The 24,174-nt window shown below is 26.3% G+C and overlaps 1 protein-coding gene across 2 annotated transcripts in view; it reads right to left on the reverse strand.

Moving 5' to 3' along the window:
• Positions 1-24,174, reverse strand: part of LOC129969261 (neurotrimin-like) — a 226,947-nt gene that overhangs the window by 65,541 nt on the left and 137,232 nt on the right. For both annotated transcript variants that reach the window (XM_056083734.1, XM_056083733.1), the window contains exon 3: positions 7,170-7,377. In XM_056083734.1, coding sequence (XP_055939709.1) covers positions 7,170-7,377 — 208 coding nt within the window. The remainder of the gene's footprint in view (positions 1-7,169; positions 7,378-24,174) is intronic.

Below are 24,174 nucleotides of genomic sequence, written 5' to 3' on the forward strand. Positions count from 1 at the left end.
AAGTACACAAAAATTCATCTTAAATGATTGAGGAATTTTGAAGAGGCTCTTTTTGTTTAAAGTTATTCTTCAGTAAACAGTGAAGCGGTAATCAATCGCTGAATTCATACTGTTGTTGCTGACCTGAATTGCAAGAAAAGAGAGAAGAAAAAAGATAAACAAACAAAATAAAAATAAGTCAAAAGACAATCACCTTAACCGCAAGATCACTTTTCTAAATCAGCTTGTTCCAAATTAGGTAAAAATGCGAGAAAAAGTTAGTCAGAAAGAAAACTTTCTCATTGATAGTATAAGGATTAAGGTCGAACTACTTTCGTTTTAAGTTTTCCTTTTTTTTTCTTTCTTTTTTCTTTCTTCCATCTTTTTTTTTCTCTTTCTTCATTTATTTTCTTTCGCACCGTTGGAGATCTTATAAAGTTGTCTCAGGTAGAAAAATGTTATTTTTTTAAGAACTTCGTGGAATTTTCAATAATTGGATCGGCTTTTCTGGCAGTTACTATTATCTAAACTGACGACAAGTTCTTAAGTTTGTTTTGAAATATTTTTTTTTTATATCTAAGCTTGTATTTTCTAATCAGTTTTTGCATTATAAATTACATTTTCGAAACGCATTTGAAAATAAATTACGATATAATAAGATATGAACCTTCTTTCGGCAAAACATATTATAGTAAGGTAAGCTTAGATGTTTTTGATGAAGACGTAACATCATTTAGAGAATTTCAAATTCCTCTTTATTTTTTATTAAATAGTATATTTATTTACGACTTGTTATTGTATTTGTCTTTATATGAAGTTAATATATACTTAAATGATGAATACTCTAATGGGAAGTACTTGTAGACAAGTTTATTTGAGAATTTTTTAAAATGAGCATGTGATTCATTTCTTTAAAATTCAGTTCATTCTTTCATACATTTTTACAGGCATTTTTTAAGCATATATGTAATTCAATCTTACTTTTTCTAACCTAAATCCTGTCTTGTGTCTACAAGTGGTTTATAATACCCTTTCAGACATATTTAAAGAAATGCATTAAAAGTTTTTTTTTCTTTATTTTATTTCGTAATTTACAAATGAGTTCTTTTAGAAATGCTGTAAGAGATAGGTAAAAGGATTTTAGTCTCGATACTATGTCCTTTTAACAAAGGCATAAATATGGCTATTTCTGTTTCATGTGTTAAATATCTAGTTAAAAAGTAATATGGAAAGGTAGTTGTTTGCTTTCGCAACTCTAAGAAATAAAATACATGGCTTTTATTTTCCGTTTTCGCTTTATCCTAATATATTTTGCAACGACAAATAAATAAAATAATATCATAGGAACATTCAAATATAGTTTAGAGAATTTACATAACGTCTTTTTTTTGCTAGTATGTGTGAAAGAAGAAGAAAATGTAGCTTGCGTCATGGTAAAATCACCAAGTCTACATAAATGAAAGTTATTATCCATAAAAAGCCTCCAGACACAGAATTCAAAACAGCAAAGTAGATTTTTGACTATATTACTTTTACATTGTGAAGCAAAAAGAACTTAATGAAGATTCCGGGACAATTAATTACAAAATATTTTTTGTATAGAAAAATTATTTTAATTTTAGTAATAAAATTCTTATTGAAGGAAAATATTACATATACTATAAGTAATTTTATTTATTTGTCTCGCTTCTACGGTTCATTAAATTTTTTTATCATTATTTATAGGTTACATTGATTTAATAATAAAACTGACCTATAAAACCGATAATACACAAAATTCTTTGTTCACCTAGTACTCGCATTTGATTAATTTAAAATTGTATATTGTAATAAAACATTGAATTTTATTATATCTTTATAAAATTATTTTTTTTACATCGAAAATATTCAATACTTTGTAAAATATACATTATTCCATGTTCACGTTATCATCTCATCAAATGATAATATTAAATATATTCAACCCCTCCTCACATGAGATATTTACACAATTTTCTAAAAATAATTCATTTGAAATTACTGAAATTCATTTGAATAAATGTCATCTGTTCTAATTTAAGTATTTCAAATGTTGCTTATAAATCCGGAGCCTTAATGAAAATTTCAATGTAAGTATGTAGCAATGAATAAATTTAATTTTTTTTTATTTATGAAATATATAAAAATATTTCCATTCCAAGAAACACAGGGAAAAATTAATTAGTGTATAATGAAATCACATCAAGCGAAATGCAGCTAATTTGCAAAATTTAAGCTATCAGTTTCTTGAAAAATTATCTTCTATTTAAAAGAGGTAAAGACAAAAATAACTTCAGAAAGCAAATAGAGAAAAAAATTGTTATGTTACCAAGAGAAAAAGGCACTGATGACTGTGGTGAAAAAAAAATATTGAATATAAAAGAGGGAAAAAGAAACATCTGTCATTGAATCTGAATTAGAAGCAACATTTTAATATATGATTACTTAACATTTATAACTGTAAAAATTAACATATAAATGCGATTATGTTTATATACATCGATAATAAAAAAGAAAATTTTTCAGAAAATCAGAAAAATAAATTACTAATTTTATAACTTCGTGAATATTAAAACGCAGTACAAAAAATGTTAGGTATGCAGGGCGTCCCAAGAAAGTGGAGCACACTTTTGTTTCTTATCCATATTATATCTAGATGCATATTTCCGTTTAGAAAGTTTCATTAAATAATGTAAGAGATTTGATCAATATATTTTCAATTCTGTAGTGTTTGTAAAAAGATTAAAAATAATTTTATACATTTAGCAGTGTGTAAAAGTTGGGATCAATAAAATATTCTTTTTATATTCATTTGTGTACACACTAAATTCTATGCAATTTATAAACAAATTTATTAACTTTTCCATATATTTTCCAGACTTTTTTTTCCCATATGTTTGATTGGTGCTTGAATGGATATTTTGTCACACATTTCTGAGATAATACACATATTGTAACATGATAGTAAAAGGGCGGTTTCAGGAAACATTAATGCATTTATTAACTTTCATTTAATTAAAAAAATCAAATATGTTTACTGACTTACCAAATTTGTGCAAAATGAATATGTTCTATCTCTATACAAAGTTGCATCTTTTTAAAAATTCTTCTAAATATTGATTACTTACAACATAAATTAGCAGAATTTTAAAATGTTTCTCGTTACCTAAATATGCCATTTTGTAGGAATATCTATTATTACGCACATAACTGCAAAAACCTTTTTTTTATTCATAATCAAGATTTATACTACTTCTCTGAGGTACCTTAAATGCCCAGTTCTGAAGTTTAGATTCCCTTCTTCATGAACTCGAAATTGCATCTGTCTATCAGTCAAAGTAAACAAAAGTATGCATATATAACAAATTTGCTTCATGATGTTATATTAGACTAATATTTACTTATGACAGTTTTTAACCTATTATATGAATTTGTATTTTTGAAATAAAAGTTTTCATCTAAACTTACGATAAGTCCTTTAAATTAAAAAATAGACATATATTTGAATTTTTTTTTTTTGATAGAAACATGAAACTTTGTGTATCTAAGATGAAACTGGAAAAACTATTTACTAATTAATAATTTTACATTACGGAATTTTTAAAAGTTTTTTCTATTAATTTTATAAAAACCAAAGTATCTTTACACAATTTTTCTCCTTGTTTAAGGAAATTTCGTGATTTAAGTAAATGTCTAAATACAATATTAAAATAGAAAAAATAATAATATATGTATATATAGGAAAAAAATTACAAAAAAGAGACTGTGTATTATGTTGATGGGCTCAAAAAATAGACTCTAGGAAAAATTACTAAGCTTTCTTTGTCATACTATCCCCTGATATTATTAGTTATATTTTGTAAAATAGTTTCTGATCTTTTTTCAATTAAAAAAGTATTTTCATTCTTCTATGAACAAAATGAATTGAATTGTGAATCTTTGAATTTCTTTCTTTTAAGATAACCAACTACTACAGCGAATAAAAGTCTGTTGACTAGAGCATCATTATATATTCGGCACTGATATATTCTCAATCTCACTGATATTCTGTATAATCTTTCAAAATAACTCTCTCTCTTTCCAAGTTCTCTAATTGGGACCTAGGGGAAGGAATCCTGGAAGAATGATACTTTTCATATTTAACATGTTAGTGTAAGAAAAATATTTTGGTCAATATGACTAAAGGGATCAAAGGGCTTTATAAAAAATAAAAATTCTTAATTATTTTAGCAGCTGAGTTTTTGACTCAATCAGCATACAATATAGTTCTATATGATATTTGGATTTTTTTTCCAATCGTAAATAAATGACTTTAAGGAAGTATGCTCTATTAAAGTATATTCATTGTTTATTTATATCACAAATTTTACTGTAATTAACTTTTTATTTAACTGTACATTTTAAACAATATATTATAAATCCCCCCATTTAGTATAAACTGACTTTAAAATGGTAAGTAATAAGAACAGAGTCATTGAAAAAGAAAGAGATACTATATCAGAAAATATATGCATAATATCATTTTAGAAATTCATTGCATTTTGATTGTTCCAACTACCTAAACAAACTATCAACGAAATACTTCCTACTCACTGCTATAACTTACGAGCAAGAGTGCGGGAAAAATTGATTTTTGCTTAATTAATCATAAAGAATTAGTCATAGATCATATGATTAATAAGATGGTAATTAATGTTTCCAGCTCTGTGAATTAGAAATAATAAGACTCCTTGGAAGAGGAATGCCAAAGTAGTTTTAAATTAGTTCTTCCAGAATTGCACGATTACGCGGACCCACTTTCCTCCAATCTCTCCGGAGCTAACAATTTGGAAGCGTATGATAAATGAACATTTCAACATTTATTGACATTTCAGCTTTTCTCGTTTCCTCTTGGAAAAGGTAATCCTATTTTATTCAGGTCTGCAAAAACCATTAATAATGTTTTTTTTTTCCTGGCAGTCGCACGGCAATCAATTCGAATAGCACTTTAAATCAAAACGTTTACTGTTCTTTTCGCGGTTTATCGCATTTTGTTTATGAAAGCAATTTGTAACACTAGAGAGCATTTTCTTCTGAATTTAATATGTAGCAAAAACGCAAACTTTCATTTTTCATGGCAGAAGGAAATAGGAGTCTTACGATGTTCTTTTAACTTGGATTCATCCCTGCGACTATCTTTTATGCTGTTCGGCTGTCTCAAAGCTTTCGAGATAATGCTTTTATGCAGAACGCATCGCAAAAACAATGCCACTCATTTTAATCCATGATTGCTTTATAATGGATTTTGTATTAAAATCTGCTGCTCTCTCTCTCTTTTTCTTTTTTTTCCGTTTTGGGGGGGCTCCCTTGAGTTTTGGGTTAAATAGCCTGTGAAAACGGGAAATAGTGTGCAAAAGAAGTGCAGACGCACACAGATTTTATGCAAAAGTACCGAAAGGATTTTTGAGTGACGTTTTCTAATGCATATGAAAAATGCGCTTATAAACTGTTCTTATAGTCAATGTATACAGAGTTGCAGATAAAGAATATTTTTTTTTATTATTTTATTTGAATTTTTATTCCGAAAGAAGAGAGTTTTAGTTTTTTCTCAAAGCAATATTGATTTCTTTGGGATATTTATATAGCTAAATGTATTTCGTTGACATAATTTTCGAAGTTGTAAAGAGTAAACATTATTGAAACAGAAAAGCCTGTATTCTGTTCATCACAATTTCTCGTTATGTGCCATACTTATAAAAATGTCTGTACAAATACGTATGTTTGTATATAAGCGTCCTTGCATATTAATTTGTCATACAACATATTTATAGTAATGATTTAATTACTTTAACCAACCTCTAAATTTGCAATTTATTTAATTTTTGGTTTGTAAGATTTTTCTTCTTACAAACATCACTACAGGAAATGTATTATTTTTAGTGAACAATGTTTTTTTTCCTTATGTACTTGGAAAGTACATTCACTAGCTTGTAGTTCACTAGTTTGTAGTTCACTAGTTTGTATATGTGCGACGTTTTGACACATAAACATAACGAGAATATATTACACTTTCCCATTTAATGAAGTAGATGACTCTTAATTTTACAATTAAATGTTAAAAACGTATGAGACAGAATGACTCTATAAAAATATGAAACAGAGAGATGATTTTTTTTGTTATTGTATACATGGATAGTTCTAAATAAAATTGCAAATATCTGGAAGACTGAGAGTTGCTCAACATTTTTTTGTTTTCTTTTATTAAATCATGTTTTTTCGGAGAAAATATTTAGATGAGAATCACATATTGATTTCATATGCATATTTTACTTATATATGAACTGATTATTTAAAGAAAAAAGAGTCATGAACGTACATAATTTAGAATGCTATTCTAATCAATTCGCTATATTATAGTATTCATTTTACAGTTTATATATCATTACTTATATATTTTTTTAACTTACACTCAGTTTACTATGGTGAAATCGGGTCCGAAATGGTGCTATAAGACATTATCAGCATGACAGTAGAGAGAAAAAGGCTTTAATAGTTAGTTATAAAAAATGATTTTTTTATTTTTTTATATTTGTGTGTGTGTGTAAAATCTTGTTTTTTCTGGGAAGACACCTACACAGAGAAACTTAAAAAGCAAAAATATGGAATACAATGAATGAAGCAAATAGCGGCGACTCAAACTGAGGACCTCGTCATTCACGTTGTTCTAACTACTATACTGTACTGTCTGGAGTGTAAACCGGAAATTGAATATGCTTACCTAGCATTTATTTATTTAATGGTTAGTTATATTATAACTAACCATTAATGGTTCTTTTTGTATAAAATCACATCTTTTTAGGAAATATTCTTATATAGATAAACTTAAAAATATAAACCTTATCTAAATATAAAATTCGATCCAAATCGTTAATGCCGTTTCCGAGATACATGAAATAAATAAATTTATATATCTAGATATAAATATATAAAATTGTTGATTTAAAGTTATAAGATTAACATTTTATTCACTTTATTATGAAGTCCAGATTCCAAAACTTCATTTATAAAGCATCAAAAATTTTGTAAGTATTCTAGTTTGTTGAGTCACGCTAGTTTGCATAAAAATCGAAATAAGAAACTAATCTTAAACTAATTTTAAAAAATCTTGAATGTATCATTTTTTTATGACTTACCGACGACTTCTAGGTATCCAACTTGCTTCATCATCTTCACAGTATTGATTTGACACATGTATTCTCCCCTATCTCGTTCTTGAACGTTAGTAATGTGCAGCCACCATGTTCGGTGACTGTTGTGGCTTACCTTGTACCTCGAGCTCCGGGTGATCACTCGGTTTTGTAAGGTAAGGAGTGTGTATCGGTTTTTGTGTATCCAAGCGACCTGAAAGGAGAAGAAATTTATTTTTAATGCGAATCGAAAAACGTATTAAAAATTTCTTAGCGTTCCACATTTTTTTTATAGAAATGATTGTTATTTTTTAACATATAAGGTATATAGCACATATATTTTACTCAATTAAATGTCTACACATATTATAAGCTTCATGAAAAGTATCATATGTATAAGTCAATAAAATTCGAATTTGTAATATAATTTTTATTAAAATAATTTGATAAAAGATATGGAGCATATACTTAACTTTTAGTTAAAAATTCTATAATTTTTAAAGATTTTTTTAACAGTTAATAAATAGGGAAACATTTATATTATTTTATGATTATTTAATCACGATATATCTAATTTTACAAGCAAGCATTTAGTTTTTCTATAAAAGCTACGTAAATATTATTGCGTAGTTAAAAATAATTTTTAAACTTTGAATTTAGGCCGTAGTTACAATTAATTAATTAAAACCTTAAAACATTCAATTACTTTTTTTTCTAAAAATTCATCATATTTATCTAACATAAAGACGTAAAGAGAAGACGGTTATATTCAGCATTGCAAAATTATTCAATATTAATAAAAAAAGTAGTAGTATATGGTTATTAAATATTTAAATGCAGTGTTCATGCAAAATTTCAAATATTATGGCAATCATCGATATACATTTAATTGAATAAATATAAAATAGTGTAACTATGATATAACAAATATAAATTTCGAAATTCTATAAAACAATATAATACAAAGCTTAAGTATAATAATAATAGTAATTGAATTAGCTTCACATTAGTTTTTAATACAACTAATTAAAAATTAATGTAACAGCATTTGGATGTTATTTTTAATCCACAATCCATATGAAGCTAAAAATTATTTATATACAAATATTGTGATTAAAGTAATAATATTCATTGTTTTTGTAAGGTCAATTAAATACTATAAAAATGTTGTACTTAGTTTATAACATGATTTTTTTGCATAAGTATAATATTTTATACAATTGAAGTAGTTATTCCAAGATCGAAGTTTAAATTATCAATTGATTAAAAAAATCTCATTATTAAGCTTTTCGTTGACAACTTAAATCCATTTCATTGCAAAACCCATTCTTTTCTTAAGTTTAACGGAATTCAAATGGAATTTTTGTATAAATTGCTTTATACATCTGGAGTTAAAATTATGGAAGGAAAATTTTACTATATTTTGCATTTGTGGAGTCAAGAAATATTTACTTGAATTAACATTTACTCTTATTCTTATCGCAGGTTCGAAGCATGCATTTCGTGTTGTGTTGTTGTGACTTATGGCACTTTACAAGCCCACTGACAGTTATCTGTCAGCGATTTAAACCGAATGAGTGTCTCTTGTTTTTTCAGTTGCGCCAACTAGGGCCAAGAGTACGACTTAGCTACTCACACGTCACAACACTTTTTACGGGCAGGACTTAATTCATGCATTTATTCATTCATCCACAGATCGCAATGTAGTGCTGAATCAGAGAATGATCACTTCTGAACCAGTACCCCCAGTGGTATTACTCTCGATATGGAGGACTTAGTGAGCACGACAGATTTATACATGCACCAGCCGGCACATACACAGAGAGTGTTCGGCCCGGCGGGGTTCGAACTCGGAACCCAAAGGATGCGAATCCAAGCACCCATTTCGAGTCTTAATATAACGCTTTGTAAGTTTATGTATATATATATATACAGAGAGAGAGAGAGAGAGAGAGAGAGAGAGATTTTCTGAAGAAATTAGAGCTATGTGCGCATTGCAATTAAACGTAAAATTATAATCTAATTTTAAAATTTAAGAAAATCAAAATGAGTCTTCTTTCTCAGTGTGCATATAAAGTTTAAAGAATACTTCGTGTGTTACCGATATAGAGTAAGAAAAGATGCATGTATATGTTTAAGATTATAATAAATAGTTGTTATGAAAACGTTATCTATTCAGTGTAAAGTTTCAGAACACAGCACAATGTTAACATAAGTAATGTTAATCTTATCATTAAATAAAAATGGAGATAAACAAATCCCATATTTATTTTTAAATATCCTTGACCGGAAAATCTTTGTTGGTCGAAGTTATTTGTAATATGGAAACATTTTTGAAATAAGCATCACACCGCATCAACAATTCAAATTATATGAGAATGCTTTGCAAAGGAATGCATTTGAAAAATAACACACGATATGCAAAATAAGAATTCCTTTATTACAAATATATTGTATAATACATATTTAAATGATGAAAGGGTGAATTAGCAACGTCAAATTAAATTTAGATTCTCCTTAATATAGGTTATTGGCAATTTATCCGAAGAGCCAAGATTAAATTTCAGAGATAATTAATGGTTGTAATTTTAGATGTATCGGGGTTCTCTCATTCATGTCATTATTCATTCAGTACATCAATATTATGCTATGAAATATATGTGCTCATAGTTAACCACCAGATTTGGCGACATATCTTCAGATTTCTCTTATTTGATCGATCGATTCAAGCAATTTTCAACTTCAATGTTAAATATTATCTCAGTGTTTTCTGCATAAAATTAAGTGGCAGAGATGGAAAATATGTGCAGTAAAGCAAACAAGATTTGTGTTTAATAAAAAAAAACTGAAACTTAAACATAATATTTAAAATTTTAGGAAAAATATCGTCATATTGTTTTAGAATGTTATGAAATTTTCATGACAAAATTATTTAAATTTTTATATACTACGTTTTCGAAAATAAACGAAAAGCATCTATAAGTTATTTGCGGCACCTAATTTTTCAATTAATCATGCTCTTAAAAATTAAAAATATTTATTTTAAATGTAGTTCAACTCCAAAATTTTCATTCAAATGTCTTCATACTAATTCATTTTTTGCTTATATATCACATATGAAATTTTTAAACATATTTTACTTCTTAAAAAATATAAAATTTCATAAGATCATAAATAAAATAATAATTTAAAATAAGATATAAAATTTCATCATTAATAAGAATAGATCATAAATAAAATATAAAATTTCATAATTCCTTAAAAAAAATCAAAAGAAGAATCAACGAAGAAGATTCAGGATGAACAATTTTAGAGTTTATTATTTGAATAAATATTATTTTTCTGAAAGTCAAATTAGTACTGTCCTTCTTGAAAGCGCTGTCAAGAGCATGGTTCTCATCGATTCAGCATATTTATGAGCCTTTTATCTGACAAGTGACAGTTGAACAGTCATATGATGATTTGTTTAAAAATACTATCTTTAATTCTTCTCTTTATCCTTTAATAAAGGCAGAGAATGCAATTGCTAATTCTACTTTCTTTTTCTTTTGGAGCTATACAACTGAAAACAGTATTTTCACGAAGACAAAATAACTTGTTTGTGACCTGAAATGAATAAAAATTTTCTTTTTGATTTATGCATAATAATTGAAAAGATACGTAACGAAGATCTCAAATATGCTTTATTTAATAACTTATTATTATCTTTCTTATTTATTGAGTTATATAATGTAACAAATACATTCTAAACTTAGAATTTTCTGTCGAAAATAATTCTAGAGGATTAATTTGATTCCCCTTGAAAATAAATATCAATTGTTTTTTTGCAAAAAATAGGAAAAATCTATCTCAAATATATATTATTTTGTTCTTTAAACATGATCGTATTACCTATATTTCCTTAAGTAGCAAAAAGTGTCCTAATATAGAAACTTTTATCTTTTATCTATTCTATGTAAATTATTCCAAAATTGAAATATACGGAGCATGGTTAAAAAGTTATTCAATGGTCACTTTAAGGAATGGGGAACATTGGCATACTTGTAATATAAAGAGAGGGGAATTAAAACTTTTTTATTTATTTGCCTCTGGTTTTTCTTAGTGATTCGATTTCAGCCGATGTTTTTCACTTCTTGTTTCTGTTCCTCAAGGTTTTATGCCATTCCTTGGATGCCATTATACTTCTTTTTCCTCTTAAGGCGATACTTCAGTGCTTTGCCTTCTTCTCCAAGTGATTCTTCACTGAATACGAAAAGAGAATTATACGGAGTAAAAGAAATATTCTGGCTTCTTTTTTTCCCCCTTTGACTTTTTCTTTTTCTAATGCGAAGCTAAAACAAGTCCTACAAGATAGTAGAGTCGAAAAAGGAAATCAGAGTAAGAGACAAAATGACTTGCAATTCAGAAATCTGCAAAAATTTAATGGTATTATTTCCCAAAGGAATAAGAATTTTTATATTCGCTTGTAAAATTCTCATTGTTACACTGTCTTATGTTACTCCAAATATTGTTATTATATTTAGTATTTACTTGTTTAAATTAGACATAATATTTAATTTAATCAACTAATGTTTATACTAGATATGTCAGATTTCAAACGAGATGCAGGAATTTAATTTTTGAAAACTCTTGATCCTTGGAGATATGATATCACAGAATTTCGTGAGGTTACTCGCGCTAGCAAAATAGAATTACGTTGTTAAGGTTGATCTAACATTTCAGAAGAAAAACAAAGCTGTGGAAAAAAAAATATGAACAAAACGTTACAATAGTGCCAAATTACAAAATGTGTATAAAAGTACATAAACAAAAAAATAAAAGGCAAATACAAAAATAGTAGAAATACAGAAGGCAAAATAAGCGATTTTGCAAGTAAAGACGCACAGTGCAGACAAAGAGCCTCTTTCTCATTAATAATGCATTTTCTAATGCTTAATACAAAATCGATCTACGAATCTGCTTTTAATATTCTTTCAGTAGCTACTTTATTTTGATTTCTTGTTACAAAAATCCCAGATTATGGCAAAATTATGAGTAGTTAACCTTGTCGAAACAATTGCTACACATTCAGTGAAAATGAAAAGTTTTTGATTTCCGGAAACTCTATCTTGCCACCACCTTTTTACCTTCCTTATATGCAAACACAGAATGTTTCTAGTAAGTCTTGAGCTGGTATGTATTGAAGAGATATCCCAGTCACGGTATTCAAGGTATTTGTAAGTAAAGCTCGATAATATCATATATCATTCATCCTTAAATCATCATGTATTTCTCATCATCATTAAATGATTCTTTGGATGCTGAGGAACTGCTCAATTTATTTGTCAGCAACGCTAAAGCTTAGAGTAAGAGCACTTATATCTCTATCAAATAACAATATTTAACTTTATATTTTGAAATATCCCAGTTTTATTTAAATAAATGGTTTGAAAATGAAGGTAATTTTTTTCCAAAGTGTTAAGATATGCGGAGATAGACTTATTATCAGTTAATATACGATGAAATGCTGAGGCATCGATACAATATGATTTTAGCATTATGTATACTGAAATTCTTTAGCGATATATAACTATATTCTCATAGATTATATGTGTTCTTTGAAAATATTTTGAGACAAAGTAAAGTTTAATGATGGGAAGATACAAGCTTGTTTGAGTTTTGAGGTTCCTGGCAAGATGGAATATTTCGAGATTCGAATATCATTTTGAAAGAATACTGCGAGTTGTATATCCAAAAAATATATTAAGGGGATTTTAATATAATAGAATAATAATTAATTTAATAATTAATAATAGAAAATTTAAAAATCGTTCACATTTACGAACTCCTAGCCATAATATATGTAATAAAAAACCAATTTTGATGGACTATTTTTTTTTTTATTTTCCAGAATTTTTAAATTTTTAAATATGTATTATAAGCATTGCATTAATATGTGTGAAAGTAATGAAAAATTTGTGTTCTTTATTATCTGTCATTTCTTAATTAAAGTTTTTTATTGTCCTTTAATTTGTCTTTTGACTTGTTAAATTTATGTTACTGGAAGTAACTTTAGAAACTCTTAAGACAGAATGTGTAGAATTATTTAAATCGGGGTGGAAAGTCTACTTCCTTTGGAATTCTTAAATGTATATTCAGTGTATATATATTAAATTAGGAATATTTTCAGTGTATTCAATGTAGAAAATTTCATTTTTAGAATTAAAACATTCCTTACAAAAATTCTATTTCAATCATTTCAAGTTTTCAAAAATTTCAAAATTCATTTCTTTTAAAAATTTATTTTTCTGATAGTGCCAAAAGGCAATGGTAAGGAAAGTTATTTATGCTATGTGTAACATTAAGCATGATAATTTATTAACATTACTTGACAATAAACATCCAAATATAATTAAAGTAAAATAAACATATATAGCATGATATATGCTTAATCAATACATCATGCTATATATGTTTTGCCCATAATTCTATTTATTATCCTAAAATTCAATATTTTATAGTTCCATTTCCAGTTAAAACATCCTATAAATCTAAGCTGGTTAGTTAAAACCTAATTTCTCTGTATGGAAACTCAACTTAAGTCGAATGAGAAAATGCTATCGATTTTTACTCTATCTGTTAATAAATGTGTAAATGACAAGGTAAAAAAGATTTATAAATACGAGAAAACAGTGAAACTGAAGAAACATGCAGCGCTGCTGACTTGGCAACGCATTATTGAAATTTGCGTTGATTTTGAATTTGCGTTGAAAATTGCATATTTGATCAGACAGTTGTATTTTGAATTTCTTATTTTATCCACTTAAGATAAAATGTTTTTTTTGACATAATTTAATTCTACTACCCATGTAAAGAAGAAATTCTCACTTATTTTGCATTATTTTTTCTCTTTTCCATTCATATGTATTGATTATTGATAAATTACATTTTAATAAAGAAAATAAACTTGTAAGCACATCCTAAAATAAGCTTCTCAGTGTTAATTGGGAACCCGACAGAGTAAAGAGACGTTAAATGTGCTCGTTTACTAATATGAAACGTAGATTTGTAGCAGGGTCTGAATGTAAGAATTTTGATTAAATACTAACATATTTTGCTCACTGACAGCATTTCAATTACCGAGGCATCACAGCTCGCAATTCAGGGGCATGCAACTTGTTCCGTTTCGAAAACAAATTTCTGACCTCATCATTTTTAATCAGTTTCGTGTTTCGTCAAAATTAATTTCGTTGGAGATACTAGGATTCATGAAAGATTTCACAAAGCAATATCAAATTAGATTAGAATAAACTCTTCTTAAAATCTTAGTCATTAAAAGTATATAAATAAGAGAATTTGATCTACGAATTGCGTGAAGGGGATTTGAAATTTTACAAGATGAACTCTAATGTTAATTTTCAATTCGTAATAGAAATACTGAAATTTTCCCTTATGGGAATTTGATAATTTTGTGGACTTAATAAAACAAGTAAAACAAAACAAAATCAAATCTGGCATCAAATTCGTTCACCAAATTTAGAGATAAATAAAATTTTAAGTATTTTTTTTTTTAATTAGACCATCTGAATTCAAATTATATATATATATATATATATATATATATATATATATATATATATATATATATATATATATTGCATTACAGTAACTGACATTCTGAATGTCAAGCAAATAAAATGGATGTTAAGAAAATTACAATAAACAAACTTTCATTAATTTATGAACTAAAATATTTTACTAATTGATTAATTTAATCAACTTAGATTCGCATAACTTTGAAGTGAAAATTTCTTGAAAAGTGATATTTACTCCCTTTAAAACAAACAAATAAAATACTTGAGAAAATTTCATTTGTCTTATACAAATGAAGTGTTGTGTCAATTTTATACACGATGTTCATCCTTAATATCTTGGAACAGTAGTTTATTTCTAAATTTTTACAAACAAGCATATGCCTAGTTTGAAATTTTTTTTAAACACATAATAAAACATGTTTTATACTGTTTAATTTAATAATTTGTCTGAATTTTTAAATAAATCAAAATTGCATTAAGTAAATAAAGGCAATAAAATAGAGTCACTCTTATTTTTTAAAATAAGTTTCATACTCATTTGATATTAGAATGAAGTAATGAACTATTTAAGATAATAAAGCTTTGAATATTATTATTTTATTTCAAGCAGTAACTGTTTAAAGAAACTGAGGCATATCCAGTTCCTCTGGATATCATTGAAATAGTATAAAGCTGTCTAAAACAGTTAAATCTACAAAACTGGGTAAGTTTTAGTCGCAGAAAAAGGGACAATTTTTTATTTAAAAGGTTTTGTTCCAAGGATATTTTGCTAAACATGGCTAATGAATTCTAATCATTGAATAAATATTCAAGCTTAACGTTGCTTTAGAATTAAATTAATTATTCAAATATCAGAAAATATAATTATATATGTCATTTAAAGCCTTATTTCATTTAAAAATGTATGCTTTTCTCTTCTGGATAAGAAATTATATATTGGACTAAAATGAAAATAGATTATCTAACGATTTCAGATATTTATTCACTTTTTAAATTAAACTATCTGCATTACGGGGTTTATTATTATAATTGTTTTTAAAGCATTTAAATAAAGCTGATAAAATTTGCATTTTTAAATGCTTTTAAAACCAAAAATGAATTGCAATGAATATTTATTGCTTAAAACGAATTTATTAAAAAAAGAGAGTGACGATCATTTAAAATGTATATAAAATATTTAAAATGCAAGAGGAATTTCTAATAGGGAGGCCCATTCAGAATGTTTTGGATCTGTAATTTATTGAAGGATTATTATCAAAACTTCTATGCAGAGTCTTCAGTGTATATTTACTAGGATTTGGTAGTAAAATAAATTTTTCAAAATGATTATACTGTGTTACCTTTTTATCCAAATTAATTTCATTAAATCCATAAAAATATTAAATATTAAATTCTATAAATGATTTTCACTTCATTTTTTTTATTTCTCGACAGTCATTCTTTGGGATAAACGTATCTTTGATTTTTTTTATTATTATGAAATTATCTAGTTAATTAATTGACTCGTAATCCATCACTTGATGTGATCGTTAGTACTAGCTATTACTTTCACGTATATCCTTTCAACCGACAGGGAATCGTAGAGATTCCAAGTTTGGGGATATTCTGTGGTGAAAGAAAGAAAGTACTAGCGATTGAAATTCGAAGTTCATATTGCAAGCATGTGTCTTTAAAAAAACAAGGCTAGAGTTATCGTATATCCAAACAGTTGTTGACGACTACATTCCATTAATATTAGGAGAGAAAATAAAGAAATATATTTATTAGAATTTTACTGAAGCTAACAACGGGTATTTAAAAGCATTTTTTAATGTAAAGATTTTGTTAAATGTGATTTTTTAAAACATATTTAAAAATTCCTCCAGCAGCAATTTTCAATTTCAACTTTTTGTTTTACATTTAGATACCATCGATTCTCCGTAGAAAGGGAATATATGTCGACTTGTTTATATCATATAAGGCTTTTTGATTAAAAATATTAATGATTCAGCTAATTATCGCATCATCTTCTTTAAGTCTGCCTTAATATTTGTAGTATTTCTGAACGAAATTTTAAATGAATCTCATCAGTAGTTTAGATTTGTATTGCTGGCACATTTTTTTTATTTGTTTCAGTTTTGTTACCATAGTTTCACAAAATAGTTCAAACTCATTTAAATACGCATATTTTAATTTTTTATGCAAAAAGAAAACATTCTTTTGTATATAAATAAAAGACCGAACTTGATATCGGCCTGAAATCGTAACATTATTAATTACAGCGATAAATTTATTTAAAATTGGGCGTTGATAGTTTAGTGCTCTGTTAAAAGCATGGTAATGCTGCAACTTTTATTGATTAATTTCTTTCTGACAAAAATTTTTGATATGAAATTATATCACCATAAACAATACGAAAAATAAAAATCTTATGAATTCAGATTTCTATACTCTTAGTTTGGTAAAAGATAAAAGTATATCAATTATCATGTCAGTCGAGACGTTGCCATATCAATGATTTTTGACAATCCTAATTACCCTCACGACGTTTAATTCCACATTTTAACTACAAGTAGAAAGGTCTTCAGTACCTAAAATGTATGTATCACACTGCATGTATGAAATATCATGGATGGGTGTTTTCCGAAACAAATTTATAAGTCTTTTGCTAAATAAATGTGATTCATTCAAATAAATGATGCCGACTTTTGAAAAATTGAAGCCCTTTTCTGAATTGTGTACCTTTTTACCTGTATAGTTGTAAAACTATTCCCTATGAAACGAATTTTAATACATATACTCTTTATGGAATCTCGAACATCAGTTTTTAAATTGCATTCAAACATGCGTATTTTAGAATCAAGTCTACCGATTTAAAATTATGTATGTTAATTTTATAAAATATTAATTTTTCATTCTCTGAAAAACTTCATAGTTTAATTGGTGTTTTTGAAATCAAACATCCACATTTTCGAAGTTACTGATAAGCTTTTAAATGTGTTTTATATGTAAATGTATACCACTTTTAAATTTCTTATGTGCGTTTTAATGTTTTTATATTCTTTATATTCAGCTTTTAAATATTTGATGTCTTAATATTGATTACATTAATTAAATTAATGTTTTTTAAAAAAATATTTTTGACATATAATATAATTAGTTTTTATATCTTTCGTGCATTTTTAATGTTTTTGGAATTCTCATTTCACAATTTCTTGAATGTCAATGTGTTTTTAATTGATTTAATATGTTTATTAAGACCTAATATATTATGTAATATTCTTGTCATTCACTACTTATAATTATTATTTCCTTGTGTTTGTTTGTTCATTTTGTAGTAGTCTATGCAATTGGAGCTTTTGTTTGTATTGTGATTTTTATACAATTAATAAATAAATTATTAGGTATATTATGCCTTATATATTGTGACTTGTAAAATAATATGACTTATCATTTATTATAAGATTTGGATACTAATTTTCTGATTTATATCAATTTTTGATTGATTAAGCAAATATAGCATATGTAATTCAAAGAGATTTTGCCCCAACTGAAATCGGACATTTCTTTAAATTAAAGCTTAATTCTAATTAAAATTATAAAAATACTTCCAGTTTCAGTTAGAAAGGAATGAATTTATAATTTTTTTCTTTTTAAAAATATTATGTTTTGTTATTTTATATACATATCGAAGCATAATAGAATCATACGTTTATTTGAAACAATCATTATAAAAGTTTGTTTGTCTAAAATGCAGTACAAATGAATGTTTAATACATTGTATGACTGAATGGAACTGAAAATTAAGTTAGATCAATACCGTCCACCTTCGCTTTCAATAATGAATACTAAAAGAGTATGTGTATAATTATATTGTCTACCCACTTATTTAGTGTCTGATGCAATGCATTATTGCAAAGTCTTATTTTTCAAACTATCCTTTGAAATCTGAATCTGATTTTGAAGTTTGAGTCACATCTTTGAAATTATTCAAAGCTTTCATTTGATTTAGCAAAATCACTATGTATATGTCATCAGTCAATTTGCTTATTCAATGAATTTAGCTTAAGTGCTTTTATCGATTATTTAACGATGAGTGAAAAGAAAGATTTATGATCTTTGTATCTGAAAATTAAATGAAAATCGTATAAATACTTTCTGGCACAGTTTGACATTCATTTATATTTTATTTCCATGCTTTGTATTAATTTTATAATCATTAAGCAGATATTTTCCGAGTATATCTTTGGAATTTTGTTATTGCTTTTCCTTCACATTAAGTGAGTAAACAATGCATAATAGTTGTATATGACGTTTGTTTGTATGTTTCTTATGGCACTTGCCACGGACAAGCCTGCTGTTACGAAGACAGCGATTTAAGCCTGAGGGGAACGTCTCTTATTTTTTATAGCAGCGCCAACTAGGGCCAAGAGTACGACTTTGCTACTCACTCATCACTCATTCGCTTGCACAACCCCTTTTTACAGGAGGGCACATTCACACATCTCACAGATAGAACAACAGAAGAAAAAACAATGCCCAAACCGGGACTCGAACCCGGGACGCCCAGATCACGTTGAAGACGCGCTACCCCTATGCCAGGACGCCGGCGTATATGATGTATTTTTTTTATATTAAAAGATTTTTATATGGAAATATCAATATAGTTTACTTCCTGAAAGCTTTAAAAAACTAATTTTAATTTACCTTTTTTTTTGATAATATCAAAATAAGCAACAAGATATTTAAGTAATAAAAGAAGCAAGACTTTTACTACAAATTTTGCTTTAATTACTTATAAGAATATTTTTCCTTCATTTATTTGTATTTTATCTCTTTTAAATTTTTAAAAATTTTTAAAATACAGCAAAATATATTTATTTTGTTGTTCTTATTTATTTTGCCATTAATTGCTGACTTTTAAGCTCTACATCAAAATTAAAAAAAAAAAAGAAAAAAAACTTTTAATACATTAAAGAGGTAATAAACATTTTATTTATTTAAAAGAAAAATGCAGCTTTTAATGAATTTAACACTTTTAACGCCTAGTTTAGGGCGTTGTAGACTCGTTATAGAAAAAAATTAGTTGCTTGTAAAAAGGTGAGAATTGAAATACACAGGAAGGAAAACCCTTACTTCTGACTTGCTTTAGTTCTTAGTAATTACATTTATGCAATAAAATCTCCCATTTATGGAAGGATTAAGAAGCAAATAATTTCTGTTCCAGGTAGTTTTTTTTTATAATTTTTATTGCAAAATTTTGTACGAATGTTATTCTGCATTGCATAAATTTTCAGATTCCCCTCCGCACATACATACACCATCTAGTTAACGATTTCTAGTGCTTTGTATTATATATTACAAATCCAATTTGCAACATTTGTTTAATACGGTATTTGTATCATCATTTCATTCACTGTTATTTTTGAAATGTCTTTATTTTCAGTCAATGTAATACTGTAGAATGTATTAAGATTCGAAATGAATCCCAAAAATATAATCACGAGTTCAGATCGGATTTCAAAGAGATATCTCTAAGCAATAAAATCATCCTTAATAAAAGAATATTTTCTTTTAAGAATGAGAATTTACCTTCAAGCTATTTATACTATCAATTTAGCTGTAGAGATGTTTTTTCGTTAAAAATATAAATTTTTTCATGACCTAAAAGTAAAGCTCAAATTTTATACATTCAATAATAGTTTCTATTTTTAACTTATGTAAAATAGAAATATATATATGTCAGTTTCAGTAATATAAATTAGATAAAAAATAAATTGGAATTAGTGATATTTGTAATATTTAAATTTAAAAAAAATTAATTTCTCTATCCAGCCACAGTTTACTTATTTCAGGAAATTATGTTAAAAAAATTCAAAAAGTATTTGTTTGTTGTGGTTTTAGATAAACTAACCAGAAAGTACAATTTTTAAATGTAAATAAATATTTCACTAAAATTAGTTCTTGGAAAATATGATAATATCACAAAAGCAATTCAATTTAATTTCAAGATATTTAATACACAAATATAAAAAATCTTTGAGGTTACAATTAAAGCAGAATTCAAAACAGCTTTATTTAGGCATGTTTCCCAGAAACTTTCAGTTCAAAACATAGAGAATTTTAGTCAAAAACACATTAAAGACTTCAAATATTCATAGAATATTTGTTTATAAAAATGATTTTTTGTGATCTATTACATTTTCGATAATTTGAGAATTGTTTTAGTGAAAAATAATGAAATAATTCCATTATTTTTTTACTTAGATTATTTTTCTATTACTGATATATATATATATATATATATATATATATATATATATATATATATATATATATATATATATATATATATATATATATATATATATATATATATATATATATATATATATATATATATATATATATATATATATATATGGGTAGTGAAATTGTAATCTCCAGAAGCTATTTCAGTAGCATATTATTAAAAAAATTATTAAAAAGATTATTTATGAATCCCTTTTCAATAATTTAGCTTCGGACCTGGCCGGATATCTTACTTGAATCGAGCTCCCTAAGAAAAGAGCAAATTGAAGAATAACAGTAATATAATTATTGTTGTAATAGCAAGCAAAATGACACAGAATGAGATTAAAAATCCTAGAATATTTCTGGCTGAAAAAAGTAATTGATTAAAAAGTGTATTCAAACACACTTTAATTATTGCACAAAGATGTTAGAATTTTTATTTTATTTTTTCTTAGTTTCTAGATTTTAGCTCATAATTCATAATTATAAATATTATATAACCTTGAACTCAATTATTTCACTATTAGGGAGGTTAGCCTAGAATTAAAATTTAATATTTTTTACCGTTCAAGTGCTGATAATTAAATTAAGGTATTTCCATCGATGATGCATATGTGCACAAAATTAAAAAAAAAAAATATTAGCGCTTTATTCAGTGTGTGAAAAAAAAAGATAAAACAATTCCGTTGTTAAAATATGAAACCAAATGAATGCAAATGAAAAATAAAAGCATTATTGTTACTAAAGACTGTTACTGTAACCGAAAATCTCAGCACAAAAAATCCCGTAAACTCGACGTGCAGGCAACAGGCCTCAATAACGACATTTGTTAACACGAAGACATAGGCGACAAATCACAGCCGAACCGTATACAAACAATAAACACTTGCAAATCTAGCAAGCAGCGAAACGGAAGCAGCACAATAATGGTAAGAAGTTGAACACGTTCAGAAAGAGTGTCGTTCAAACAATAGCTTGAACTGAATTCAAATGAATGAACCCTGCTTTTAAGGCCTTTTATAATTTCTGATACCTCAAAGAAGGTTCTCGAAAGATCACTTTAAATCGCATCCTAATGAACCTACCATCAAAATTCCTGAAGATCCTAAAATCTTCCGATTTGCCACCAAAGTTGCCAAATTCGTCGCCAAAAGGTCATTAATGTAGGGTTCCATTGATCTGGCATCCATATATCAACAACAGAACTTTTCATTAAACTGTTTTACTTGCAATATAATTGATAGATTTACTTGCGATAGAATTGATACAGATTTACTTGCGATATAATATATTGAAAAAGAAGCCTTTTTGATGTTTTTGTTATTTGATTTTGGCAGTAGACATGCCTGCCATATTATATATAGAAAATGATTTATTTGAACACATATACTATGATTCTCTGGGTCTATGTTTAAAATCAAAAATAACTTTACAAAATTACTTTATGTAAGTTTGAGTCTAAGTAAGTTTTAAAGGGGATTTATATGGATGAAACAATAACAAAGGGACACCATTATAAGCTGTTGAAAAGAACTCTCAAATAAACAAAATTTAGGAATGATATCCCAGTTTTGAGTGTTTAAGAAACATAATTTATCATAGAATATTTAAAATTTTTAACTCATTGGTTTTTGACTTTTAAATTTCCTTTAGATTTCTATTTCTAGTATGAAATTAAACGACAATATCGAAAGAATTATTAAAATTAAGTATTTTTACCAAAGTTTGTTTCAAGCTAATACATATTTCTAGCTTCTTATAAAAATAATTTACTGAATATGCTTATAATTATTTTAGGCATATTTATATGCAATTCTTATAAAATGGAAATAAAATGTTATAAAAGCTCATAAGACAATATTGTTAGAATCTCCATTCAGGTAATCTGATTAAAACTGGTAGAAATGAAAAAAAAAATAATGGAATAAAAAATGTAGTAATTAAAGACATTTAGAATTAAATTGTGAATCCACAAAGTTGTAAAAATAATATTTTCTGTAATTATATACCAATTTTCTTTTACAAATAATTAAATCTAATGTAAATTATATTTTATGTTTCATAACTGCTTAAAAGAAGTACATCATAATTTCCGAAATTTGCCACAAGTATTAGGAAAAACAGTTTTGTCATTGTAGGGTCTTGTTAACACGTTATTTTTTCCGTTTTTTATACCAAAAACAGTATTTTTAAATTTTAAATAGTTGTTGAATTTATATTTTTCTTCAAATTCAAATTTTAAACTAAATTAATTAGTTTCTGAAATTTTTTAGTAATAAAACTATTCATTCAGAATCGGACGAATTTTTAATCAAATGAAGTAATCTTTGATTTGATTACGATTATTTGTACCTTCCATCTAAAATCTTCTTCAAGATTTATTATTTAAAAAGTAAAATATAATTTTTCGCATGAAATAACTACTTCTAACTAAATCCTATTTCATCGAAAGTTTTTCAAGCATTTCTCATGTAAAGAAATTAAAATATTTAATAAGGAAATATTCTTTAATATTTATATAGTATTATTTCATTTACTATTTGAGAACTTATCCCAAATCTCTGTTTTGTCAACGCAGATTAAAAAAAAACATCTAAGTAAGCTGTGCAGAATTTAAACAAAAATAGTTATTGAGTAGATAGATATTCGATAGCGAATTTAATCTATATTCTCACCATAATACATTACATTAACAGCTTTCAAATAGAAACAAATATATCCATTAGTTCAGATCAAATGATAAAAATAGTGAAATGTTCATAATTCGATTTAAGGAGAAAGACAAAACGAATACTCCAAATGTATTACAAACTCACAACAAAATTTAAATATTGTGAGTAAATGAGAAAGTTGTATGGGGAATTCACCAAAGAATTGTCATTTTAATTTATATTAAAAATGCAGTATTAGCAACAATTTTCAAAAGGGAAGAAACCGAACTATAAGTTTATGGTGTTTCAGATGAATTTGATAAAAAATGAAACAGATGCATAATTAAAAGATAAAGTAATTTGGATCTTTATAAAAGACATGAAAAACAATCAATATCCATTTTGAAAATCCGAAATTAAAAATTCATATTTCCGAAATTTTTGTTCGTTGACACGCTAGAGAAGAAAATATACTTATGTTATTTTGTTCAAAGTCTCATTGGAATATATCAA

The sequence above is a fragment of the Argiope bruennichi genome, chromosome 5, assembly GCF_947563725.1.
Source record: "Argiope bruennichi chromosome 5, qqArgBrue1.1, whole genome shotgun sequence".
In the NCBI taxonomy this organism is placed as follows: domain Eukaryota; kingdom Metazoa; phylum Arthropoda; class Arachnida; order Araneae; family Araneidae; genus Argiope; species Argiope bruennichi.